This window comes from Saimiri boliviensis, chromosome 6 (genome assembly GCF_048565385.1).
Source record: "Saimiri boliviensis isolate mSaiBol1 chromosome 6, mSaiBol1.pri, whole genome shotgun sequence".
NCBI lineage: Eukaryota > Metazoa > Chordata > Mammalia > Primates > Cebidae > Saimiri > Saimiri boliviensis.
The window spans coordinates 111,813,632-111,836,423 of record NC_133454.1 but is presented as its reverse complement, the minus strand read 5'-3'; the positions used below and the strand labels follow the sequence as shown (position 1 = coordinate 111,836,423).

General features: G+C 40.0%; 1 protein-coding gene across 2 annotated transcripts in view; it reads right to left on the bottom strand.

The window, feature by feature from the left end:
* EXT2 (exostosin glycosyltransferase 2) overlaps positions 1-22,792 on the bottom strand; it is a 153,592-nt gene that overhangs the window by 28,382 nt on the left and 102,418 nt on the right. For both annotated transcript variants that reach the window (XM_039470887.2, XM_074401340.1), the window contains exons 9-10: positions 14,406-14,595; positions 4,880-5,046 (exon numbers count right to left, since the gene is read on the bottom strand). In XM_039470887.2, the coding sequence (XP_039326821.1) occupies positions 4,880-5,046; positions 14,406-14,595 (357 nt within the window). The remainder of the gene's footprint in view (positions 1-4,879; positions 5,047-14,405; positions 14,596-22,792) is intronic.

Here is a 22,792-nt window from a genome sequence, read left to right as displayed (position 1 = left end):
TAGAAGAGCAAATCTGACTAATTAGCATATCCATCACCTTACTGCTTTGTGGTGAGAACATTTAAAATCTACTCTTTCAGCAATACTGAAATATAATACATATTATTATTAACTGTAGTCACCTTACTGTGAATAGATCATCAGAACTATTTCCTCTTGTCTAACTGAAACTTTGTACCTTTTGACCAATATTTCCCCTTTCCCTGCCTTCCTTCCCAACCTCTGGTAACCACCATTCTACTCCCTACTTCTATGAAGTCAGACTTTTAGATTCTACGTTTAGTGAGATAATACAGTATTTGTCTTTCTGTATCTGCCCTCTAGATAGCAAAATGCCCTCTAGATTCACCCATGTTGTCACAAATGACAAAATTTCATTCTTTTTTCAAGATAAATGGTATTCCATTGTGTATAAGCATCACATTTTATCTGCTCATCTGTTTATGGATACTTGGGTTGATTCCATATCTTGACTATTGTGAACAATGCTGCAATGAATAGGAGAAAGCAGATATCTCTTCAACCTACTGATTTTAATTCCTTTGGATATATAATCAGAAGAGGGGTTGCTGGATCATATGGCATTTCTATGTTTCGTTTTTTGAGGAACTTCCACGCTGTTTTCCAAAATGGTTGTATCAATTTACATTGCCACCAAGTGTGCAAGGCCATACATGTGTGGCCCATTTCCAAACTCTTTATTCTGTTTCATTGTCCTGTATATCTAAATGTACACCAATACCACTGTGTCTTGATTACTGTAGCTTTATGGTAAGTTTGAAAATAGGAGTATAAGTCCTGTAACTTAGCTCTTTTTTAAAAAATTGCTTTGGCTTTTTCAGGTCTGATGTGTTTCCCTTTCCATTTTAGCTTGTCAATTTCAACAAAAAGGCTTCTGGGATTTTGATTGGATTGTTTTGAATCTATACAATTTGGGGAGAATTTGTATGGTAACAATAGTGAGTCTTTGGATTCACAAGCATGGTATATCTTTCCATTTATGAAGTTGTTCTTCAGTTTCTCTCAGCAACATTTTTTAGGTTTCACTAAACATATCTGGCACATATTTTGTTGAATTTTTCAAATATTTCAGTTTTTATGCTACTGCTACAGTATAAATGACTTTTCTTGTAGCTTTTTGGAAATATAGTTGATATACAATAAATCACTTAAAGTGTACAATTTGCCATGTTTTGGCATCTGTATACACTATTACCCCAATTACAATAATGAACATATCCATTTCCCCTAAAAGTTTTTTTGTACCCCTCTGTTCATCCCTCCTGCCCTTTATAGCCTGACCCTCCCCACTTACCTTCCAGACAACCACTGATCTAATATTAGTTGGTACTTTCTAGAATTTTACATATATATATATATATATATATATATATATATATATATAAAATCATAAAGTATGTTCTCTTTTTCATCTTGCTTCATTAGCTCAGCATAATTACTTTGAAAAATGTCCATGCTATTGCATTTATCAATAGTTACTTCTTACCTATTACTGAGCCATACTCTACTCTATGGATGTTTCACAATGTTTATCCAGTCAACTGTTGACAGACATTGTTTTATGTTCTCTAGTTTTGCCTATTACAAATAAAAGCTGCTTTGGATATTAGTCTACAAGTATTTGTGCAGATACATGTTCTCATTTCTCTAAGGTAAATCCCCATGGGAAGAATGGCTGGTCATATGGTAGCTATATGTTTAACATTTTAAACTCCAAACTGTTTGCCAGAATGGATGTAACAGATTATGGATCACAGTAAAGTGGAAGAGCATACAGGCCAGAATAATCTTTTTTATATCTTTTCACATGTGTGTTGGCAAGGGAGATTTGTCTATTCATTGAATGTTACTGAATTAACTACTGAATGAAATGAACTGGGTTAGGAACAGAGGGTATAGCAATGAATAAGATAGCCATGGTTCCTGCCCTTTGCTGCTTACATTCTAGAAGGAAAAAAGATATTGTAACAACATAGCTCACAATTATGGCTCACAGAGAGGTACCGAGTACTCTGAACCCAACGAGACTGGGGACTCTGAAAGCTTCTTTGAAATAGTATCAGCTGAGCTCAGTGTTGAAGGATGGGTAGAGATTAACAAGACGGATATAATTGCGAGTGACTGTGATAACACCATGAAATAGTAGTTCTGGATTCCCATATAGCTCCCCTAAGATGCAAATATTTACTTATTTATTCCCTTAATTGGTCAAGCCTGCTCCCAATTCCTGCATGAAAATCAACCCTAGGCTTCAGCATAAAAAGCAGGATTCAGGAGCATCATGGTCTTTTGTCTTTTGATTCAACACTAACTGAGTTCCTTCTTCAAGATAGAAATGTCCCTTCTGAATAATGAAAACAGTCTCTTTCATGAATCATAATAGAATCCTGAATGGAAAAAAAAAAAAAGAAAAAAAAAAAAAAAGAATCCTGAATGGAATAAGAAAAATAGCAGTGGTAGTCATGATGATAGCAGCAGCAGTTAACATGGCATCTGTAAAGAGCACAATCCACTGTCCATCACACAGGAAATGTACTTACTGCTCTTTGGTGCTTACATTCTAAAAGGAAAAAAGGACACTAAACAACACAGTTCACCATTATTTGCTCACAAAGAGGTACAGAGTGTGCTGGACCCAACCTAGATTGGGGAATCCCACTTTCCATGTGGGAGGCACTATGTAATTTCACCCAATGCACATGATAACCTCATGAAGTCGATATAGTCATTACCATTTTATATAAGAATGAACTATGATCCAGAGAGATTAAATAACCTGTCCATCATCAGAAACTGTCCATCATCAGAAACTGATAGAGCAGGAACTTGGGCACAGAGGCCCTAAAGCACCAATAGTAGGAGTTCCTAAAAAATGTATTTGTTTTTCTTAGAGTCAAAATAATTTTGTGACAGGCAAATGATATGCTGATGACTGTAAGTACTACTTCTGAGGATCACTGATCTCTGGCAAATGTAACTCACAATAAAATCCTCAGGGAAGACAGCACGTTGTCAAAAAAAACTTGGATTTTTAATCCTAATTCTTCCACTGACTAGCTGTGTGACTATAGGCAGGTTATCTAACCTTACTTAGTCTCAGTACAGAATGAGAAAAACCTACCTGCTTTGCAGGCCTGGGGTAAGATCATAACTAATGTATGGAAACACTCAGGATGTTGATAGGAACATAGTCAGTTGTACAAAAGGTAGTAATCAAAGCTGTTCCTTCCATAGCATCTGGAGATACTAATGGAGATAAGACTGCTTCCTGATTTCACTCTTCTAATAATTACTTCTTTAGAGATAATATGGAATCAAACACAAGTAATCAGAGGAAAGAGGTAAAGATGCAAGATCAGTCGCTTTAAGTTCTGCAAAACTTGCTTTCATTAACATACTCTAAGTTGCTTAAAACAAACTCGGGGTTGAAAGAAATCCTAGGAAAACATTCAGCCCACCCTTCCTTTAGTAGTCTTCCTTTAGACCAACAGAAAATACTAAAGAGACAGCACTCTGTCCATCTTGGCCATGTCATTTGGAACACTCCTTTTTTCCACCTCACTTTTAGCACAAAAATAAACACATGGGTAGAGTTTGAAGCCATTATATGCAATGAAGAGAGAAATCACGGGCAAAAAAAAAATTAGTCTCCTTGCCATGACTTGGCTAGAAAAACAAGTAGGCAATTTGTTTTAAAAATGGAAATAACAGTATACTAAATATCATCCAACACCCTAGACACTATGCTGTAAAAGTCATCTCCTATGAATAAAAATAAATCCAAAAAGATGAATGTGTGTTTTATTAGCTACTCTCAGGCCTTTCATTGGCCAATAACTATATCACGCAGGGCATCACACATCAATCTATTTCATAACAATTTCTTTTACACTCAAATGAAGCTACATTTTTTTAAAACTTGGGGAAAACTGAGCTTTTAATTTTTGGTGGTGGTGATAGTGTCGGAGGGAGCACATTCATTTTCCTTTCCCTTAAAATCCACCTTCAATTTAAGTGTTTAAAAATAAATTTCTATAATAAATACATGTACTAAATATAGCTTCATTTAAAAAAAAAATTAGGATTTAAGAACCCCCAATTCAACAAATCCTAAGTTAACTAAAGAAAATGGTTACCTCTCTCCCCTTTCCCCTGAGCCAGCTAGAGCTAAATGACTTGAACGCTCTGCGTGTTTAGGTCTGATACCACCTCTACCGGCAGCCGCAGGTCTTTGCCTGTCGTCATCATGCATCTCACGTACACCCTGACAGGGCCCATCAATTCCTATTGTTTTTCACCAGGCCTGGACTCTGGCACTTTCCCCTGGGGAGACCTTTACTGGTCTCCATACTTAACCCTTGAACCCAGCCTAATCCATCAGCCTCATTGAATAAACGGTGATAGGGAATGTTTCTCCCTAAAGACAGGCAGCCAGCCTCTCCACTTAAAACTCAGAAGAAAGCCATCAACAGGGTCTGCTTTGTTTGTCAGTGTCGCCAGCTTCTTCACTTATTGATGTTTTTATTGTTGTGGTGCCCAGCTGCTTGAGTCAAGGGAAGTGCTATTCAAGGAGACATCAATTAAGTGCTTCTTAAATGCTATAGATGCTCTTTTGAAATTGTCCCCTGGGACTCTCCTTGGGAGTTCCCAAAACCAGTGGAGGGCACAGTTGTCATTTTGGAATAGGGTTTCTCCAGCACTTTAAAGAACAGCTTCAAAACTCACACCTTTCGGACTCTCAGAAGATTTTGGAAATTCTAACTTTTAAGAAGGAAAGATAATACTCTTTTTTAGGAAAGACAAGCAATCATAGAAAGTAATATTAAGCATATAAATGCACTGTGTAAAACCTCCTTACCTCATAACCAAATTGCAGCTCGTCAGAGGTCAGCATAATGATATCATCATCAATGGCCAGAACAGCTTCCGTCTCGATTTCATCATAAGGGAAGAAACGGTTACTTAACTTGTTTTCAGCAGTCCTCACCACTTTTAATGGAACCCGGATTTTGGGCCAGAGAGAATCTGGAAAAAGAGAAAAGGTATTTACCATTCTCCTAACTCTTGAAAGGAGAAAAAGTAGTAAAAGCATGACATCACAAGTGAGATGAAAGAAGCAACTTGTAGACATGGCTTTCACCAAATCCAAAAGTACAACTGTGCAAGGGGAGATTTCCAACAGATCCATCTTTATTATAATAAAAAATATATATAGCACACATACACACTTATAGATACAACATATATACACACACATAATATATGTGATTACTTCATTCTCAGAATCAAGGCTTTAGTATCAGAACTCTACCCCCCTCTGGTAAATACTCTGCAAAATACTTTCAGGTAAGTATATCCTAGCTGAGAACTTGCTTGCAGCTGTGCTAGGACAGACAGTGTCTTTGCTGAAGATGTCCACCCCGATGTGCCCACCTCCATCATGCAATCAAACAGCTTTCAGTGCTGCTAAAATCCACCCCTCATCAGAGTATGTTTCACTGAATGAGTGTAGCTTCCTGAACTCAGCTCTGTATCCCTTCTTCCCAACCCACTAGGTTTAGCTTCTCATCATGACCAGTTTACAAAGTAATTATCACATTTCTAGGTCCAATTATGTGGGATTTTCTAGTATACTGAAGAAACACCAACCCACAACTTGTCTTACATTTTTTTTCCCATTCTACTTTATGAAATGACTGGAGTAATTTGACCACAGGTTCTTTGTTTTAAAATGTTGCATTTGGCATAGCATGAAATTCATACTTCTTTGGAACAGTACCCATGTCCATACACCTCAGAGGGCAGTTTGTTCTTCACACATTTGTCAAACGAGAACAGGAAAGCTAGGTATCATACTGCTTTCAAAAAGTCCATCATGTAATTATAGAAAAATCTCATTTTTGTGGGTCTTGAAGTCCCAAAGCACTCATGGCCACTCCAAAGTCACTATACTGAAGAGGAGGAAGATAGAGGGAAAGTCAGTAGGGGAAAAGGCTACTGTCTCGACTGACTGCAGATAAAATGTTTTACTTCTGCACATGTTGTAGTATAGCTGGTTGTAGAAGACATTGTTGGGGCACTCCCAGGGTCTTGGAAGAGGCCTGTGCAAGTGGGAAGCCCTGTAGTCAAGGAAGGTATTCATAGTCTTAAAATAAGCCTGTGGCACAGAGCCTCAGAGAGAGTGGTCAACTCCAAAAAGTGTGTTTGGGAAAGGACTGAATCGGTGACCAAAGAAATAACCCTATGGGCCATTGTCTTTTCATCAATATCAATAGTTAATTACAGTTTCATTCTTGGCACATAATCGATAAATATCTTTGGAATAATGCACGAACACATGCCTGAAAGACTGGAGGCCTGAGTTCGGCATTATCTACTGGACCTCAAGCAAGTCCATTCTTTTCCGGATAAGAATAAGCAGAGAGAAAGGAAGAAGTCGAACTTTTTAAATCAACTAATACATGCCAGATGCTTTATACATACAATGTCATCCAATTCTCCTGACAACTTTATGAGGCAGGAATTATTACAAAGTAGTATTTTCATGGCTCAGAGAGGTTCATTAACTCACCCAGAGATACACAAAAAATAAATGATAAGGCTAGTATTTGAACCTAAGTCTGTTTAGCATTAAAAGACCAAAAAGGAGCTGCAGCTGCAGAATCCCATGTTTCTCTGGATCTGGAACAAAATTAGTAAGATTTTACCACTTTCTCCAGCAATCACCCTTATTCTTGCTTGATCCCTATTTCACATAAGTAAAATCTCTGTCATACATCTACCATTCCCAAATCCTTATAAAACACGAACACATTACAACAGTGGTCCTCAACCTTTTTGGCACCATGGACCAGTTTCGTGGAAGAAAATGTTTCCATGAATGCGGGGCGGGGCCCGGGTAGGGATATTTTAGGATGAAACTACTCCACCTCAGATCATCCAGCATTAGATTCTCATAAGGGGTGCACTACCTAGATCCCTTGCCTGAGCAGTTCACCATAGGGTTCACACCCCAGTGAGAATCTAATGCTGCCACTGATCTGACAGGAGGAGGAGTTCAGGCCTTAATGCTCACATTCCAGCCGCTCACCTCCTGCTATGCAGCTCCGTTCCTAAGAGGCCACAGATGGCTACAGGTTCCTGGCCCAGGGGTTAGGGACTCCTGCACTGTAACATCTAAAACGAAGGAGGTTATAGCCCTACCTACCAGACCAGTGGTTCCCAAAACTTTTGATCTCAGAATCCCTTTATGCTCTTAAGAAAATATATAAGTACACATTCCATTAGCTTTGGGAAATGATGTCACTCATGATATGCAGATTATGGAGAATCTGTACATTTGTGAGAGAATAAGAGAAGTGGGAAAGAGAAGTAATCACTTAGTGTGATTATGAAAATAATTTCCATGTCCTGGATCTCCTGAAAGGATCTCGGGGAGACCCAGGGTGCCCAGATCACACTCTGAAATCTGCTGAGTTAGATTTTTTTCATATTTGGGTACCAAAACATTACGAGAAGTACCAACAGGCAAAGAAAACAGTTGGGAAGAAATCACAAGGACAGTGCAGGCATCTGTATCCAGGCTTTGTACAGAATGCCTACAGAAATTAAGCGTGCCACTTAGCACTTTATTGCCTCTCAGTTTCAACTGTGGTCTTCATTGCCCTGTTAGTGATAGCTGAACTGGACCCAGTGAACACCTCTCCTTTGCCAGCTGGCATGGTGTTACCTGGGTCAGTACAGGGCACTGAGGGGCCAGTGCAGCGCGTGGGTATGGCTTTCTTCCTGGGTCTGGTATGCCTGTCTTACTTCTTGCTCCAGTAGTGCCTGGCCAGCAGGCAGGCAGGCAGGGGCACTTGTCTCCAGAAAGTGTAGGTAGCACCTCTTCCCTGGGGCCACTTGCCAGCAGGTTCTAGCATACCCCAACCTGCTTCCCAGTGAATTTAACAGCACCCCTGCAGGCAGCTTCCCAGAAAGTTCTGTGGATGCCCCACCAGCAACTCAGCCAAAATTCTCCCTGTGGGTAGTTCCAGGTGAGCTCTACCAAAGCCCTAGCCAGTTTCCCAGCAAGTTCAATAACACTCCTGGGGCAGCTTCCTGTTGAACTCTGTGTGTATACAAGGGCCTGACCGGGTTTCCTGCTTGTCACCTTCAGCCTGTGGCATCTCAGTAAACTTTCCTAACCCAGTGGGTGACAGCCCCACTCTCCCCAGCAAGGTGTGAATCTCAGCTCTAGCTGGGGAAGGGGCTCTTCCAAGTTTATTTCCTGTAATCTTCAGAGTTCTCTTTACCCTTTAGTAGGCAAATCCTGTTACTAGTTAATAATTTGTATTAAATTTTTCCTGTTCAAATTATCATGTGGTTTCTGTCACCTAAATGAACCTTGACTAATATTCTTGGGATATCAGAAAGCTTATCGAATGAAAAGGGAATTGTTCTCTATGGCCTTTAGAGTTAGAAGCATGACAAATGGAAGGGTGGAAGTTACAGGGAAACTGATTTAGACTCAAAATATGTAAAAACTTCCTGATGGTATAAACTATTTTAAGATGTATTGCCTTCAGCAGCACAATGTGCCCTTTTACTTAAAATGCACTAACTTAGGTCAGATTTCTACTTGACATCAGGTGGAAACTAAACACGATACCTCTGTGGCCTTAGGATTCCATGAGGCAGCTAAACATCACAGAAAGAAAACAGTCTTTGGAAACAGCTTCAGGTATCAGGTCTACCACTTACTTGTCATGTGACCTTGAACAAGTTAAACACTCCTTCTTCAACTATGAAGAAGGAATCATGAGACCATCTTGATATGATTGAATATGAGGATGAATGGGCATGCATTTAGCAACACAGTGCCCAGTATACTGTAGGCAGTCACTAAAAGTTAGCCGTGCTTCCTCTGGAAAGTCTGTGTCTACCTACAGAACCAGGGAATCTTGTTGAACCCTAGGTAGCAGTGGCAAAGTGGTACATTTGAGATCCGGTACATCACCCAGACAACCCAGTGGTATAGCCCTGGCTCAGGCCTTCCATGTCCACTTTTAGAGAAGCAAAATCCCTGCCATGAATCCTTTAAACTCTCACACACTAATAAAACAAAAGAACATGGAATTTTGGTCATGTTAATTCCACAAGGCAACAAACAGCTCCTCTTCCCACTATGTAGAAAAACTAAGCTAGCTACTTTAAGTATAAACATGCCTCTACACTGGATGGAGTCTGGACTTACAATTGGGGAATGTATATAGCATATTCAACCCGCAGACAGCTTTCCACACTGTTCACCTATATACGTCCAAAGAATTACTTGAGACAATATCCACAAAGAACTAACTTGCCCCTGTAAAGTCTTCGATGGGGAAGTTTTAGAGAGCGGGGTGCAGGTAGAAATGTAGAGTGAATTCTGGCTTTTTAAAATGTATGGTTACTTTTCCCAGTTGCAAGTTAGGTTTGGGTAGCCAAAAGTCGGCTTTGGCAAAAAGCATCTCCATTTCAGTGATCAGCTATCTACAGACTATCAATAGCACCTGACAGGACTCTAAATAGAATTCCCAGTTTCATGTTTTCCATTTGTCAAGTTAAACAGCCTCCATGAAAGACAAGTACCATTCTCTCAGGCTTCTGACAGTATCCCTTTTGTGGAGGCCAGAAATGAGAGGGCAGCAACCAAAGAATAAGCATTAAAATTATATCCTGCCCTTAAAGCAGACAGGTAATACTGATATGGAATTTTGATTCTGAAAAGGTAACCTTTAAAAAAAAACTAGGAATGAAGGAGTAGAAGGAGAAGGGAACATGAGGTAGGAAAGAAAAATCTACGTGAAAAGAAAAGAGGTGTTTTTCCTTCCCATCAGTCTTTAAAAAAAAAAAAAAAAAAAAAAAAAACAGATTTACTTTTCTGCCTCTCTGAGACCCTGACAAGAATCTAGTTCTTCTACATGATCCCAAATCAAAGAACTGACAACATATGATGATTTTCCTGCAACTAAATGGTAATCTAAATAGACATGGAGGGGCTTAGTGCAAAGGGCGTGAGCTTCGGATCTAGAAAGATCAGTGTTGATTTCTGACAAACTGCTCATCTGAGTTTTATTTTTCTTATTTTTGCAAAATGGGGATAGTAATAGCTTCTTTGCAGGCTTGTCCTAAGATAGAGATAATAAGCATGTAGCACAGTTCCTATTCCTGGATTAAAAAGGTATACAATATGGTCATATTATGATCATCTTCACAAGTGGATTCTTTTTTTTTTTTTTTTTTTTTTTTTTTGAGACGGAGTTTCGCTCTTGTTGCCCGGGCTGGAGTGCAATGGCGCGATCTCGGCTCACCGCAACCTCCGCCTCCTGGGTTCAGGCAATTCTCCTGCCTCAGCCTCCTGAGTAGCTGGGATTACAGGCAAGTGCCACCATGCCCAGCTAATTTTTTGTATTTTTAGTAGAGACGGGGTTTCACCATGTTGACCAGGATGGTCTCGATCTCTCGACGGCGTGATCCACCCGCCTCGGCCTCCCAAAGTGCTGGGATTACAGGCTTGAGCCACCGCGCCGGGCCTACAAGTGGATTCTTGTGAAGTACTATGAACTTCACTTCTCTACTGATAACAGGAAGAGGTCTAGACAGAAGGATATGGGGACGATTTCTAGAATGCAGACAGAAACTGTGTCATAGCTAGAAACCTTCAGGCCCAAATTCTACTGCTTAGCCTAACTGGGTCCTTTTTCCTTATTCTTTTAAATGCTAAATGAAACAACAAACCCTTGTATCTTATGTCTCATCCTGTGAACCTATAACAGACAAAATAGAAATGTCACCTTCCATTCATACAAAGTAGCCTGAAAAATATGATTTTTTCAAACGCATTGCAAAATTTATGAAAAACAAACAGCTGAGCCAGGTGACCTGATAACTTCACAGTATGAGCTTCAGTCCAGCTCAAAGGAGAAAAAGAACTCCTTGTGTTAAGGATTTCGTTTTTCAAGTATATTGATTAACGGTTTTCTCCATGTTGGATGCCAAGAGAAATGTGAGCAAAGACATTTTTCTCTAACTTGGCAAAAGTACTGCAAAATGGTCAGGTTGACGGAAGATGACCCCGAGTCCATCCTGCCAATCACTAGCATAAATACAACCACAGATTCACAAAATAAATCACCAGATTATCTCCATACAAACCTAAAGCCCACTAAAGAATTGCCTGAGTTCCTGGTGTCCAGCTGGTCTCATGACCAATTCTCTATAGTCTGAGAACTCAGCTCAAAAGGAGGGTACCTGGTGCTTGTGTTCCCTTGTTGACCATCCTGGGTTGCTGATATGCTCAGCCAACCCCGCCCTGCCTGCTAAGCACTATGCATATCACAATCTGAAGCTACTGACTGTGATATGCATATGGGGGGCTCCTGATGGTAACTCAAAATTTAAAACTGACATCATTTAAAACAGAAGGCTGAGTTACCCCTGTCTGAAATGCACAATGCAACAACCTCCTCCAGACCAAGGCCAGGGCCAGGCCAAATAACCTCTATATCCATCAAGTTTGAAAATTAAAAACTGGGGAGGGAGAAGGCAGTCTCTTCTGACAAAGCTCAAAACCAATGTGATGAAAGCTCACTGGAAATGTCTATTGCCTAGTCTAAGTATTTACTTAAACTTAAAACCCAGAAATTTGGACTTAAATGTAACCAAAAGAAAAATGTATTTGGTTGGGTTGGAGAAAGCAAAAAAAAAGTGGGAAAGTGGGGGTAGATTTCTGCCTACACAAATCCTCCCAGCAGCAGACATGGTAACCACAATATTTATTTTAGTAAATGTAGAGAAAGTGAAAAACATCACTTTTGCCTCTAATATTTCAAAGCCTTGGACTTGCTTATATATATATATATATATATATATATATATATATATATATATATATATTACTAATGCTGTATGTAAAAAATCAGATGCATTTGCTGGCATGCGGACCAGAGCTGACAGCCTCATTTACCAACTGAACAAACACCCCGCAGACGATTAAACATGGTTCATGTTCTCCTCAAACAACCACATCGCCAGAGCCAGAGCCCTGACCTAAAAACCACTGTTAGAAAAAAGCTAGTCCAGTCACTACACGTGTCAAAATTAGGGCTTCCTCAGTTAAGGGCTCTCTTTCCTCCCTAGAGTCAACATCTTTGAAAAATAAACTAAAGTCTTGGTCATAAAACTAACCACTACATTTTAGCAGGGTCTTACCAAAAATTATAACTGAACACCCAGCTCTGAAACTTGGGCTCATGCTGCTGCCTTTAGTTGTGCCAGGGTAGAGGCTTAGATCAAGAAGGAAAAGAAATTTCTCCTTTCTCACAGTTTGCAATGATACCTTCCCAAAAGAAGTGATTCAAATTCATAATAAATAAGTCACCTTATGCCTAAAGTGGCTAACCAGGGTTTATAAGAGAAGCTTCTTTTGCATTTAGCATCAGAATGTGCAACTCTGCCTTTCAGGCAGAACTGCAGGAGTGAGCTGCGAGTCTCTCTGAAAGCTGGTGGCCTTTGGATGCAGGAGCAAATATAGGCCTGTAACTACCGCAAGACACAATAGGTCATGCCAGACCCAATGAGAGGCCCCCAGAGTGCCTTCTACAAACATGATCTATCCTTTATAAATGAAGGGACATATTAGCAATGCAATACCATCTAATTCACTTCGTTCTGGAGAACGGCAATTGGTATGAATAAATCCAAGTCAACAATTTCCCTCTCTACATCGTTTCTTATAATTTCCCCTATCTTTTCCTTCCTTTCTGTATTCTTATCTTCCCTTCTTAAATGATGCCCACATCTTCCTTTTTCTTTTACCTCTTTCCTTCTCTCTTATTATGTATCAAACAAATAAAACAAAAATCCAGAAAACTGGCCATGTTATAGTGTTGAGAGAGAGAAAAAAAATCTTGGCATAGAAAGTTAATTTCTAAATATCAGGGAATAATATACGAGCTTTATTTAAAATAGCTAGGCCAGGTACAGGTGGCTCGCACTTGTAATTGCAGCACTTTGGGAGGCTGAGGTGGGTGAATCACAGGGTCAAGAGATTGAGACCATCCTGGCCAACATGGTGAAGCCCCATCTCTACCAAAAATACAAAAATTATCTGGGCATGGTGGTGCGCGCCTGTAATCCCAGCTACTCAGGAGGCTGAGGCCGGAGAATCACTTGAACCCGGGAGGCAGAGGTTGCAGTGAGCCGACATGTCACCACTGCACTCCAGGCTGGTGACACAGCGAGATTCCATCTCAAAAAAAAAAAAGAAAAAAAAAATAGCTGTTTTAACAGTGGCTCCCTAAATGTAAAAAGAAAGCATATGATTCTCTCAGAGAACAAACATCCCACGAAGTAAAATCTGTCAATGTCTCTGGAAAAATGAAAGAATTTTCTTGAGGCAAATTCCAATTTGCCTAACAGAGCCAGAAATACAGTCTTCTTCCAGCCCATAGATCTACTACTGATAGTTTCTAGGGTTGACTTTCCCGACTTCAGTATATCCAATTAAAAGAGACTAGCCATAAAAAGTGCAGATACTACTGTCAGGCAATAAACTAGACCTTATCGGTGACAGTGGTGCACATTACTAACTTCAAACTCATTCCTTGCTCTAATCCATCAGAAACTTCCTGGCTTTAATAGGCTATAAATGGCAGGAGCTTTGAAGTCCCTGGGATTAGGATCAGTAATAGACAGACTGAATGAGAAACTAAATGCAGGTGGAATATACTCTGTGCGTCCCGAATTAAAAACAAATCCAATTAATCAAATAGTCCTCAACCCTAGCTGCCAGCCAGCAGATTACAGGGGTGGCCAAGGCAAGGAACAAAGTGATTAAGGAAGAGCCAATGGGAGCTTCTAGTGGTTGCTCCCTTGAAGGACCTGACTTGAAGTCTGGACAGGGTATGCTTTGCTGCTGACTTTTCCAATCAGAAGTAAGGCCATCCATTTTTTTTTTTTTTGAAGGAAAGTACAGTATCAGAGTAGAGATAAGAAAAAAACTAATGCCTTTTAAACTGAGTTTTCATGTAAACAAATCAGCTGAGATGGCTGAGGAAAGCTGAGATCTGTTTTCCCAAGGCTGATAGCCTTTGATCCTATTGATTCCTAAGCCCTTAAACACTTGTGGCTACAGAGTATGCTAGGGCTTGGAGTTCAATGGGCCACCCTAGAACAAGAATGAGAGGACTGAGAAAAATGGAGTCAAGCTGTCTCAGAAATAGCATTGCTATTGACACAGCAGGAACACTTATTTAAAACAAAGGCTGTGAATAATTTGGCCATCCAAAATCAATCCAGCTGAGAGATGCACTAAGGCCCAAACCAGGCCTCTCCTGAACATACTACTTCCTCACTCTTCTTACCTTCTGGAGGGTTTTTATTCTGATTATTCCAGACGACGAGCAATTTGGATAGACTGGGCACCTTGGACACTTCAGTGATGACCCGGAAGAGGCTCTCTACTCGGTCGTAGGTGAGGACTATGGCGGTGAACCCTTGAGACTGTGGTGGGATCAGCGGGAGGAAGAGTGGATTGCTCACGCTGCCCCACTTCTACAAGAGGACAGATTGACACAGGTCAGAAAAGCAGCTATAACAATATGGCTAACCCAACATCATCAGCAAACCCAAACATGTCAGGCTTGGTGGAGCTAAGTAACTGTTCAGAAGTCTTTCCCTCCTTAAAATTTGCGTGGACTAAGTTTGGCTCTGATATCACTTAAAAAGGAGCTGAGAACTTTTGCAGTGGAGAAGAAAAATTCTGGTTAAACATGACAGATTAAAGCAAACACTTATCTCCATTCCTTCCCGAAACCCAATAAAAAGGCAGTTGATGAACATAAAAGAATATGCATCTATTAAGGACAAAGAGATGGGAGAAGAGACAACAGCTGATGGGCCTATTAAGATATTTCTGAAAGACAGAAAGGGATGGAGAAGGGGCAGCAGAGGAGGAGTGTGAGTGGAGACCTGGGTGACTACCAGGAGGGGAGCCAGCAATAGCAAGCAGGCCCACCTGGGAATTCACAGGGCTCAGGAATGAAACTCACCAGATACCTTGTGAGGTAAGAAGAATGGTAAGGTTGAAAACACGAAGACTCTGTTAAAAAATCTGTGTAAGGGGCAGTTAAGAGGCCCAGATTCATAAGCACTCCCGCCATGAAGTACTCAGACAGAAATTGATCCTTCCCTCACCCCAGCTGGAGAAGGGAGGTTTCTTCTTGGAGGAAACTGAAGTTTTCGACAGGGAAACACAGGCACAGAGGAGAGGAAAATACAGGCTGAAAATCTACATTCTAAACAATGGGCCCTACAGCCTTCTTTCCCCTTCAGTGCCCAAAGTGCTAGCAGCCAAGTGGCTAGCTCGGCACCCCAACATCTTGCAATGAAGTCCTTCAGGCGACAAGCTGGCCTTCGCACAAATAATTTTTCATCAGCTTTTCAGTGCTCCCCTCTTAATCATGAGCAGATTCTAGAATCACAGATATTTCAAGACCATCTTCAGCATGAATGACAGAAACCAAACAAACAAAGAAAAAAAGGAACTTAGAAGTAACAGAAACAATAGAAGAAGCAGAAGGAAACTAAAACAGCATCAACAACAAATTGTATCCACCAGGAGATGAGATTCTTCATCCATTAAATAAAAATAAATTGCTATTTTTAATTTAAAAGCTCTATCAAAGAATAGGAACAACTCTTGCACATTAAAAATATAATAAATTGTTTTTAAGGGGCAGGATTGCTACCTGGTTGGTCCTGCCAGTGGGGGGAAATAAAGGTCAGGATTGCAAGATAAAGATCACAAAATATTCCAGACTGATAAATAAAAATGCAGAGATGAAAAATAAGGACAGAAAAAAAATGAGAAAATCTAGGAGATCCAACATTCATTTAATAGCTGATTCCAGAAAAGAAAACACAAACTATGGGATAAATAAATCTATCACAGAAATTAAAGACTTTCTCAGTACATAAGATTTAAGAGGCATAAATTTTCAGATTGCAAAGGATTAAAAGAAGTAGCACAATGAATTTTTTAAAAAGACAAAAATAAACAAAAACCACTGCATATCACAGTGCGTATTTCTGAACACAGAGAATAAAGAGAAAATGCTCACAAGGAGAAAACAGGTGATAAGCATGTGGATTCAACATACAATTCTCAAAACTTATCTGTTAAGTGTGAAATGTTTTCAAAATAAAGTTTAAAAAGTAACAAAAGAAATTCAATCTCTCTGCTACCATTAAAATATTAAATACTTTTAATACAGCAATGTAAGCAAAAATATTTTTGTACCGATAAAAATTAAAATTATTTAAATGTTCTTATATTTTATACTAGCATTATTAGGATAGGATTCATTTACCATGCAATGCACCCACTTAAAGCATATAATGGTTTTGGTATATTACATTGTTCACTTTTTTAAATTGTGGTAAAATATACATATTATGAAATTTGCCACTTTAACCATTGTTAAGTGTGTAATTAACTGGCATTAGTTACATTCATATTCATATGTTATCAGGCAAAAAGCCCAGGACTGAACTCCATCTTTGCCTGAAGGCTGAGTATGAAATGTCCTGTCTGCTATTATGGCTGCCATTTACCTCCCTAGTCTTTTATACTCAGGGATTCCCAAGGTCCCCTATCAATCTCATCCGTATCACTGAGGGACACCCATCACCACCTTTGTGACAACGGCTGTCTGCCAGATGTAACAGTGTGGGATGAGAAGTGTACACAAACACGTGGAATACACATGGGATGGGAACTCCAAGAAGCTGAATGAGATTCCTCGGGTCCTAATGTAATCAGGATATTAAAGCCCAAATGTCCACAACATGCTATAATTAGATTTCACAACCAAGAGACACAATAGGAAAGGACATTTTTCAATGTTGACTCTGTCCATGACATCATACTTTGACATTAAGCTTAGGAAGGAAGTCATCTTAGGAAGGTGCCTGAATTTTAGTATTTGTACCTTAGAACTCATCATATTTCTAGAAATCTTTTTGAGTCTTCTACTCCAAATTTTATTCTCCATCTCTTCCTGACCTTTATGGAAACTGAAGTCAGAAAGTAGCCCTATATTTAAGTCATAATTAATCTCCAGGGATGGTTAACGGTCTATGTGCTGTCACCATCCCCAACCCACTCATCTACCCCTCTTGACACAATACTCACTAATGCCTGCTTGAAAAACACCATTTCAGTGGAAAAGAAACAAAGAAACAAAAAGATTCTTTTTAAAAAGTATATACATATATGGTTTTTTTTTGAGACGGAGTTTTGCTCGTTGCCCAGGCTGGAGTGCAATGGTGTGATCTCGGCTCAAGACAATTTCCGCCTCCTGAATTCAAGCAATTCTCCTGCCTCAGCCTCCCAAGTAGCTGGGATTACAGGCATGTGCCACCACACCTTGCTAATTTTGTATTTTTAGTAGAGACAAGGTTTCTCCACGTTGGTCAGGCTGGTCTTGAACTCCCGACCTCAGGTGATCCGCCAACCTCTGCCTCCCAAAGTGCTGGGATTATAGGCGTGAGCCACCACACCAGGCCATAAAATAATTTAATGTGTGATATTAAAAGTCAGGATTTACTGAGTACTTACTAAGTGCAAAGCACTGTGCTTTACATGTATTAGCTCATTAGATATTCACAGCAACCCCCAAGATAAATATGGTTATTGTTCTCTTTTTACAGATGAGGAAACTGTAGAACTAGAAATAGCAAATGATGTTCAAGGCTATATAACCTGTAAGTGATGGAACTGAGATACAACTCAAGCAGTCTGAGTCCAGAACACCAGGCGGTAATGGTTCACAGCCCTTCCCCACGCCCTCCTATATACATACCCAGACCAGGGAAGCATCACCATTTTACAGACTTTGGAAAATGTAAGCATGGGGAACTCCAGAGTTTGTTACTTCTAGCTCTTTTCTAAGACAAAAATACTAAAAGTTCTTGATCCTTGTTAATAAAACCTGGGCCAATAAGCAAGAACTCACCCCAAACACTATGATTTCAGAGAGTCTATGAAATAAAAACACATCAAATATATAACACTGACACAAAGTGTGCACATAAATTTTAAAAGGTAAATACAGCACTAAAACAGAAGGAAAAACTATTAAAACTCTAATAGAATGAGGTCTGTTCTTTGGGAGAAGCAGGGAGAATGCCAGTACACTTAAATGTCTTTATGACATTAAGAAAAGAGGAAAATTCCCTGAGAGATGCAAGGCTTAGATTTGCAAAACGAATGCCTTGGCATTTAAACTGAGGCACCCCTGAAAGGCATCGCAGCTCTGATTTCATGGAGCTGCCAGCGACATGGGGCCAGAGTCGCTGGCAAGACAACAGATCTGTCTCATCTCACATGCCAGCTCCACTTGGGAAGTGGATTGGTAGGGGAGGAGGGAGGACAGGAAGGAATGGTTGGCTGGGAAGTGGACAGTAACTTTTCTTGATGTTCAGTTTTTCCACACTGCCCACTTGCATCCCAAACGGGGCTTGAGTATAGGGAAGGCAGCAAGGGGGGTCTGGGCAACATGGAAAGGAGTATAAGGAGGACTGGATCTTGCCAGTACTTTCCCTTAAAATCCAGAAGTGGAGACGTACACAGGAGGCAGTATGTAAGCTTTGAGCATATATTTACTCTGAAACAGGCTCAATTATTTACTGTAGAACACACCACCAGGGTTAATGCAAATAACTTCAAAATTGAGTTAGCATGTTTGGAGCAGGTTTTGGAATCACAAGTCCTTAATCAGAATCCAGATTCTTTCACTTGCCAGATGCATAGCCTGGGCAAAGTACTTAACCTCTCTTGTACCTCAGTTTCTCTGTCTATAAAAATCATCATATTACTACTACCACCACCACCTTTCTAGGTAGTATTACCTAACATAAATGAGGTAATATATGTAAGGTACTGTCATGTAGAAGCATTCAATAAATGATTGATCTTATGTGAATTTTAATTTCTCTGGGCTTTACTTTCTGTGTGTCTCAAAAAGGGGAAGGAGGTAGCGTAAGCAGTCTTGATATCTCTTGCAGTACAAGAATTCCAAATGACTTGCAGTACAAGAATCCCAAATGAAATCCTTCTTTCTCCCTCTCTTTACCTTACCATGCCGCAAGGTCCTGGTTTACTTGGATTCTCTACCTTTACTTCTTCCTGTCCAAATATACTGTTTTTATTTCCATGTTTTTCTCCTTTCCTTTCTATTCATTATGTTTTGGCTAACCTGAAAGCTCCATGAAGGCAGGAGCCAGAACACCCACTACTTAGAACAATGCCTAGTTGTTCAATCAAAATTTGTTTTTTAAAGAAGTGAGTAAGGTAAACCCAAATGACTCAGGCCTGTTTTATCTGTCCCCCTTATGTATAGATATGAATAGCTGATGTACATTCAGATGACTAAATTATGAGTTCTGAAATAATTCCCAACCTAGTTAACTCATTTTATACATACTTACCAAGAATCTTACTGTGCTGTGTTCTGAAGAAGTGTAGGATTTTATAGGGATATTTAACAGAAGGCTTTAATCTGGGCCTTGCCATGTACTAGTCTTGTGACATGTACAGTTCTTTGAGTATCAGTTTCCTCATCTCTAAAGCAGGGATCATGACAGTACCTACCTCCTAGGGTAAAGATGATTAAATGAGATTATGCGCATAAACATTTAGCAGAGGGCTTAACATAGGACTTTATGAATTACAGTTTAAAGCAAACACAAAATACTTCCACTCTTCTCAATTGGTATCCTTCTTACCTACTAAAACACTGGTATTAGTGATTCAGCAATCATTCCCACTAGCATTATTTCTGGTACTCATTCATTTAGTCAACACTTCCTGAACATAAACTATAAGCCTGGAATAGTGTTAAAGATGCAAAGAGGAACACTTTCCTTCCTGTCAAAACACACATAACCTAGTGAGGAAGACAGCGGGGTAAAAACACAAATTGCAAGGGAAACTAACAAGCTGGAAACAAAGAATGAAAAGTAGTCCACAGGTGGAAACATTGAGATTACACAGTCACTCTCCCTACCTGGAGATGAGGAGGTCTGAGCAGTGTCTTTAGGAAGCAGGAGAGGGCCGGCCAAAGAAGCGTAGGGGCAAGCTGAGCAGCATGTGCAAAGATTTGCCGACAAGGCAGTGAATGATCCAACAACAGGGCACCTCACAGTTTGCTGGGAGAAGGAAGGTCGGAGAGCAGAAATGAGGGGAGCTCGGGTAATGGCAGGCTAGAGCTCTATCACGAAATGCCTTTAATAAAGGATTTTTTTTTTCTTATTTAAGTTGTTTATTGTAAGATAATTTACAAATATCTTGTCTTCGGTAATTCAAAATTACCAAGAATACAGTCTGGCCAACATCATCTACTATTCTCTGAAGGAGTCCACCACTAGTGAGCAGAGTGCCAGGGTGACAGCCATGGACAATGCCAGCAAGAATGCTTCTGAGATGATTTTTTTTATGTTACACAGCTAGTTTTTTCATTTATTTTGAAACTTTCTTTTCCTGATCATTGTTTCAGTGACAAATTGACATGGCTACCTTTATGCTCTATTTCAAAGAGTCATAAATAGGAAATGCTGATCTTCAACTAAGCTTCTGTATCAATTGCTTTTCCCTTCCTCAAGCATAATCCCATTTGCCTTTGGAGCTCAGTGACAGCGTGGAGAAAGGCAACTTTAATTGGGGTGTATACATTCACACAGACACTCCACCGCACTAGGGTAAGGTCAGCAAACTAACCCCCAGAGAAAAAAAGCTTACTGGGGAGGAACATTTCAAAAACGGCATTTAGTCACCTCTGAAATACCTTTAAGAACTGACCCCCTGCTGGCTGACCAAAGAGAGTGTCTACAGTCTGGGACCTCTTGACCCCACTTTCTGCAGGAAATCAAGCAAATTTAAACCTCCATAATTTACTCAAGACTGGCTTCTGCCAGGGAAAAGGCAAACAATGCTGGCAATTAACTCCGCTGCCTGATTAAATCTCCATGATGGCAAGATAGGGCATAAAACCAGGCATCCAGCAACAGAGAGCTGGAGAAGAGGCAAAGCCCATCTATCGCAGCTATGCCTTCAAAACCTTGGCTATCGATGCAATTTTCAAATACACTTGATGAACCTGTTCACTCAAAGGTAGGAGGAAATACCAAAAAAAACAAGTGCATATTATTCTGACAATGTTCTGGCCTTTGACTAAAACGCCTCTTGCCCATCCTCTCACCCTTTACTTCTCACTCCTCCAATGAATATTCCCTATAGAAGTGCCCATAAGAAATCCTACATTGTTAAATTGCAATCGCGTAAAAGTAATCCCTAACAGCCACAAGAACTGTCAGGTCACAATGCCAGTTGTAGACAAGTTCTTTTATTCTGGAAAGCCCTGGAATAAGAGCTAGTAGTGTGCAGACACTAGTGAGAGGGACGTGTGGACCCAGGTTTCAGGATGCCTTGAAGGAAAGGCCCTGGGAGACTAAGCTCAAAGTCACCTACCAGTTCAAAGGGGTTTCCCCTTCAGGAAGAGATTCAAACTCAAGCAACCAGTTGTGCCTTTGGCAATCCCAAACAAAGAAAGTTGCCTGGGCCCTTTCTGCAATCCTGATTTGCTTTCTTGTCCTTGAAAGGTCATGGTAGCTGTATATGAGCCTAACCAAAACCATTCTAGGGTTACCATACAGAAAGCAGAGAAATTCTGATGGCAAAGGAGTGGCCTTTGCTAGCCATTCTGAAATGTTCTTGCTGATGCTATTCGGATTGTGAAATCAAGAGCAAGGAAGACCACATTTTATTACCAACGAAAAGATTCTTTCAGCCTAAAACAAACCAAACGGTAGCACTGAAGAAATCAAGCTGGAATTCAGGATGATCCAAATTTTAATGACCATTCCTCATCATACCAGAGACTTGTTATTATGCATAACTTCATGTGAAAATAAGAGAATTCAGCAGATATTTAAGTCAACCTATATCTAATTTAAATGAATGTATTTTGCCTAAACAGAAAAATGAGAAGACAGAGAAGAAAGGAAGAGAAGAGGACAGGCTTGTTATACAGAAGCTTTTAAGCCCCTAGTAATAAGAAGCCTTACCTATTCCTACCTTGACAGAAAGGGCCGTTTTCTTGGTTGTTTTGAAGTTATCAACCCTTACCTCAATGTGGTTTCAATTATGAATTACCAGACTAAAAGGGGAAAAAAAGCTTTGATTTATTCTTTTTTGCTCCAATTATGCATGATGTGTTTTCACTGAAGACTCTGAAAAGTATTTCATCATGCCTCTCATCCAGAAGTGGTCAAAGGGCAAAACCAAAAGGAGTTAACCCTTTCATTTCCCCTTTAGGTTCAAAGAGACTCCCTATCAATGGATATGGGACAAGGCCTTTGAAGCAGAGCAATGAAATAGTTAAACGTTAGCATCATATTACTAACGTGCATAAGGGTGGTGTCCCTTGTCCAAAATGGTGAGATGATATTTATGTTAATGGTTACTGGGAGATTTGAAAAGGGGCAATCAGTAATGTGGTCCACTTTGCCTTAACCATTAAACCTCTACAGCCCCAAATACCCACAGCACAGCACTCTACCAGCCAGGCACATGGTGACTTGCAAAACTAGAGAATTACAGAGACTTAACAATGTCTTCAAGTACCATCTCTTAGCTCAAGAGAGAAAAACTTTGGGGACAAATCTGAAGTTTACTTGATGCATCATGTCT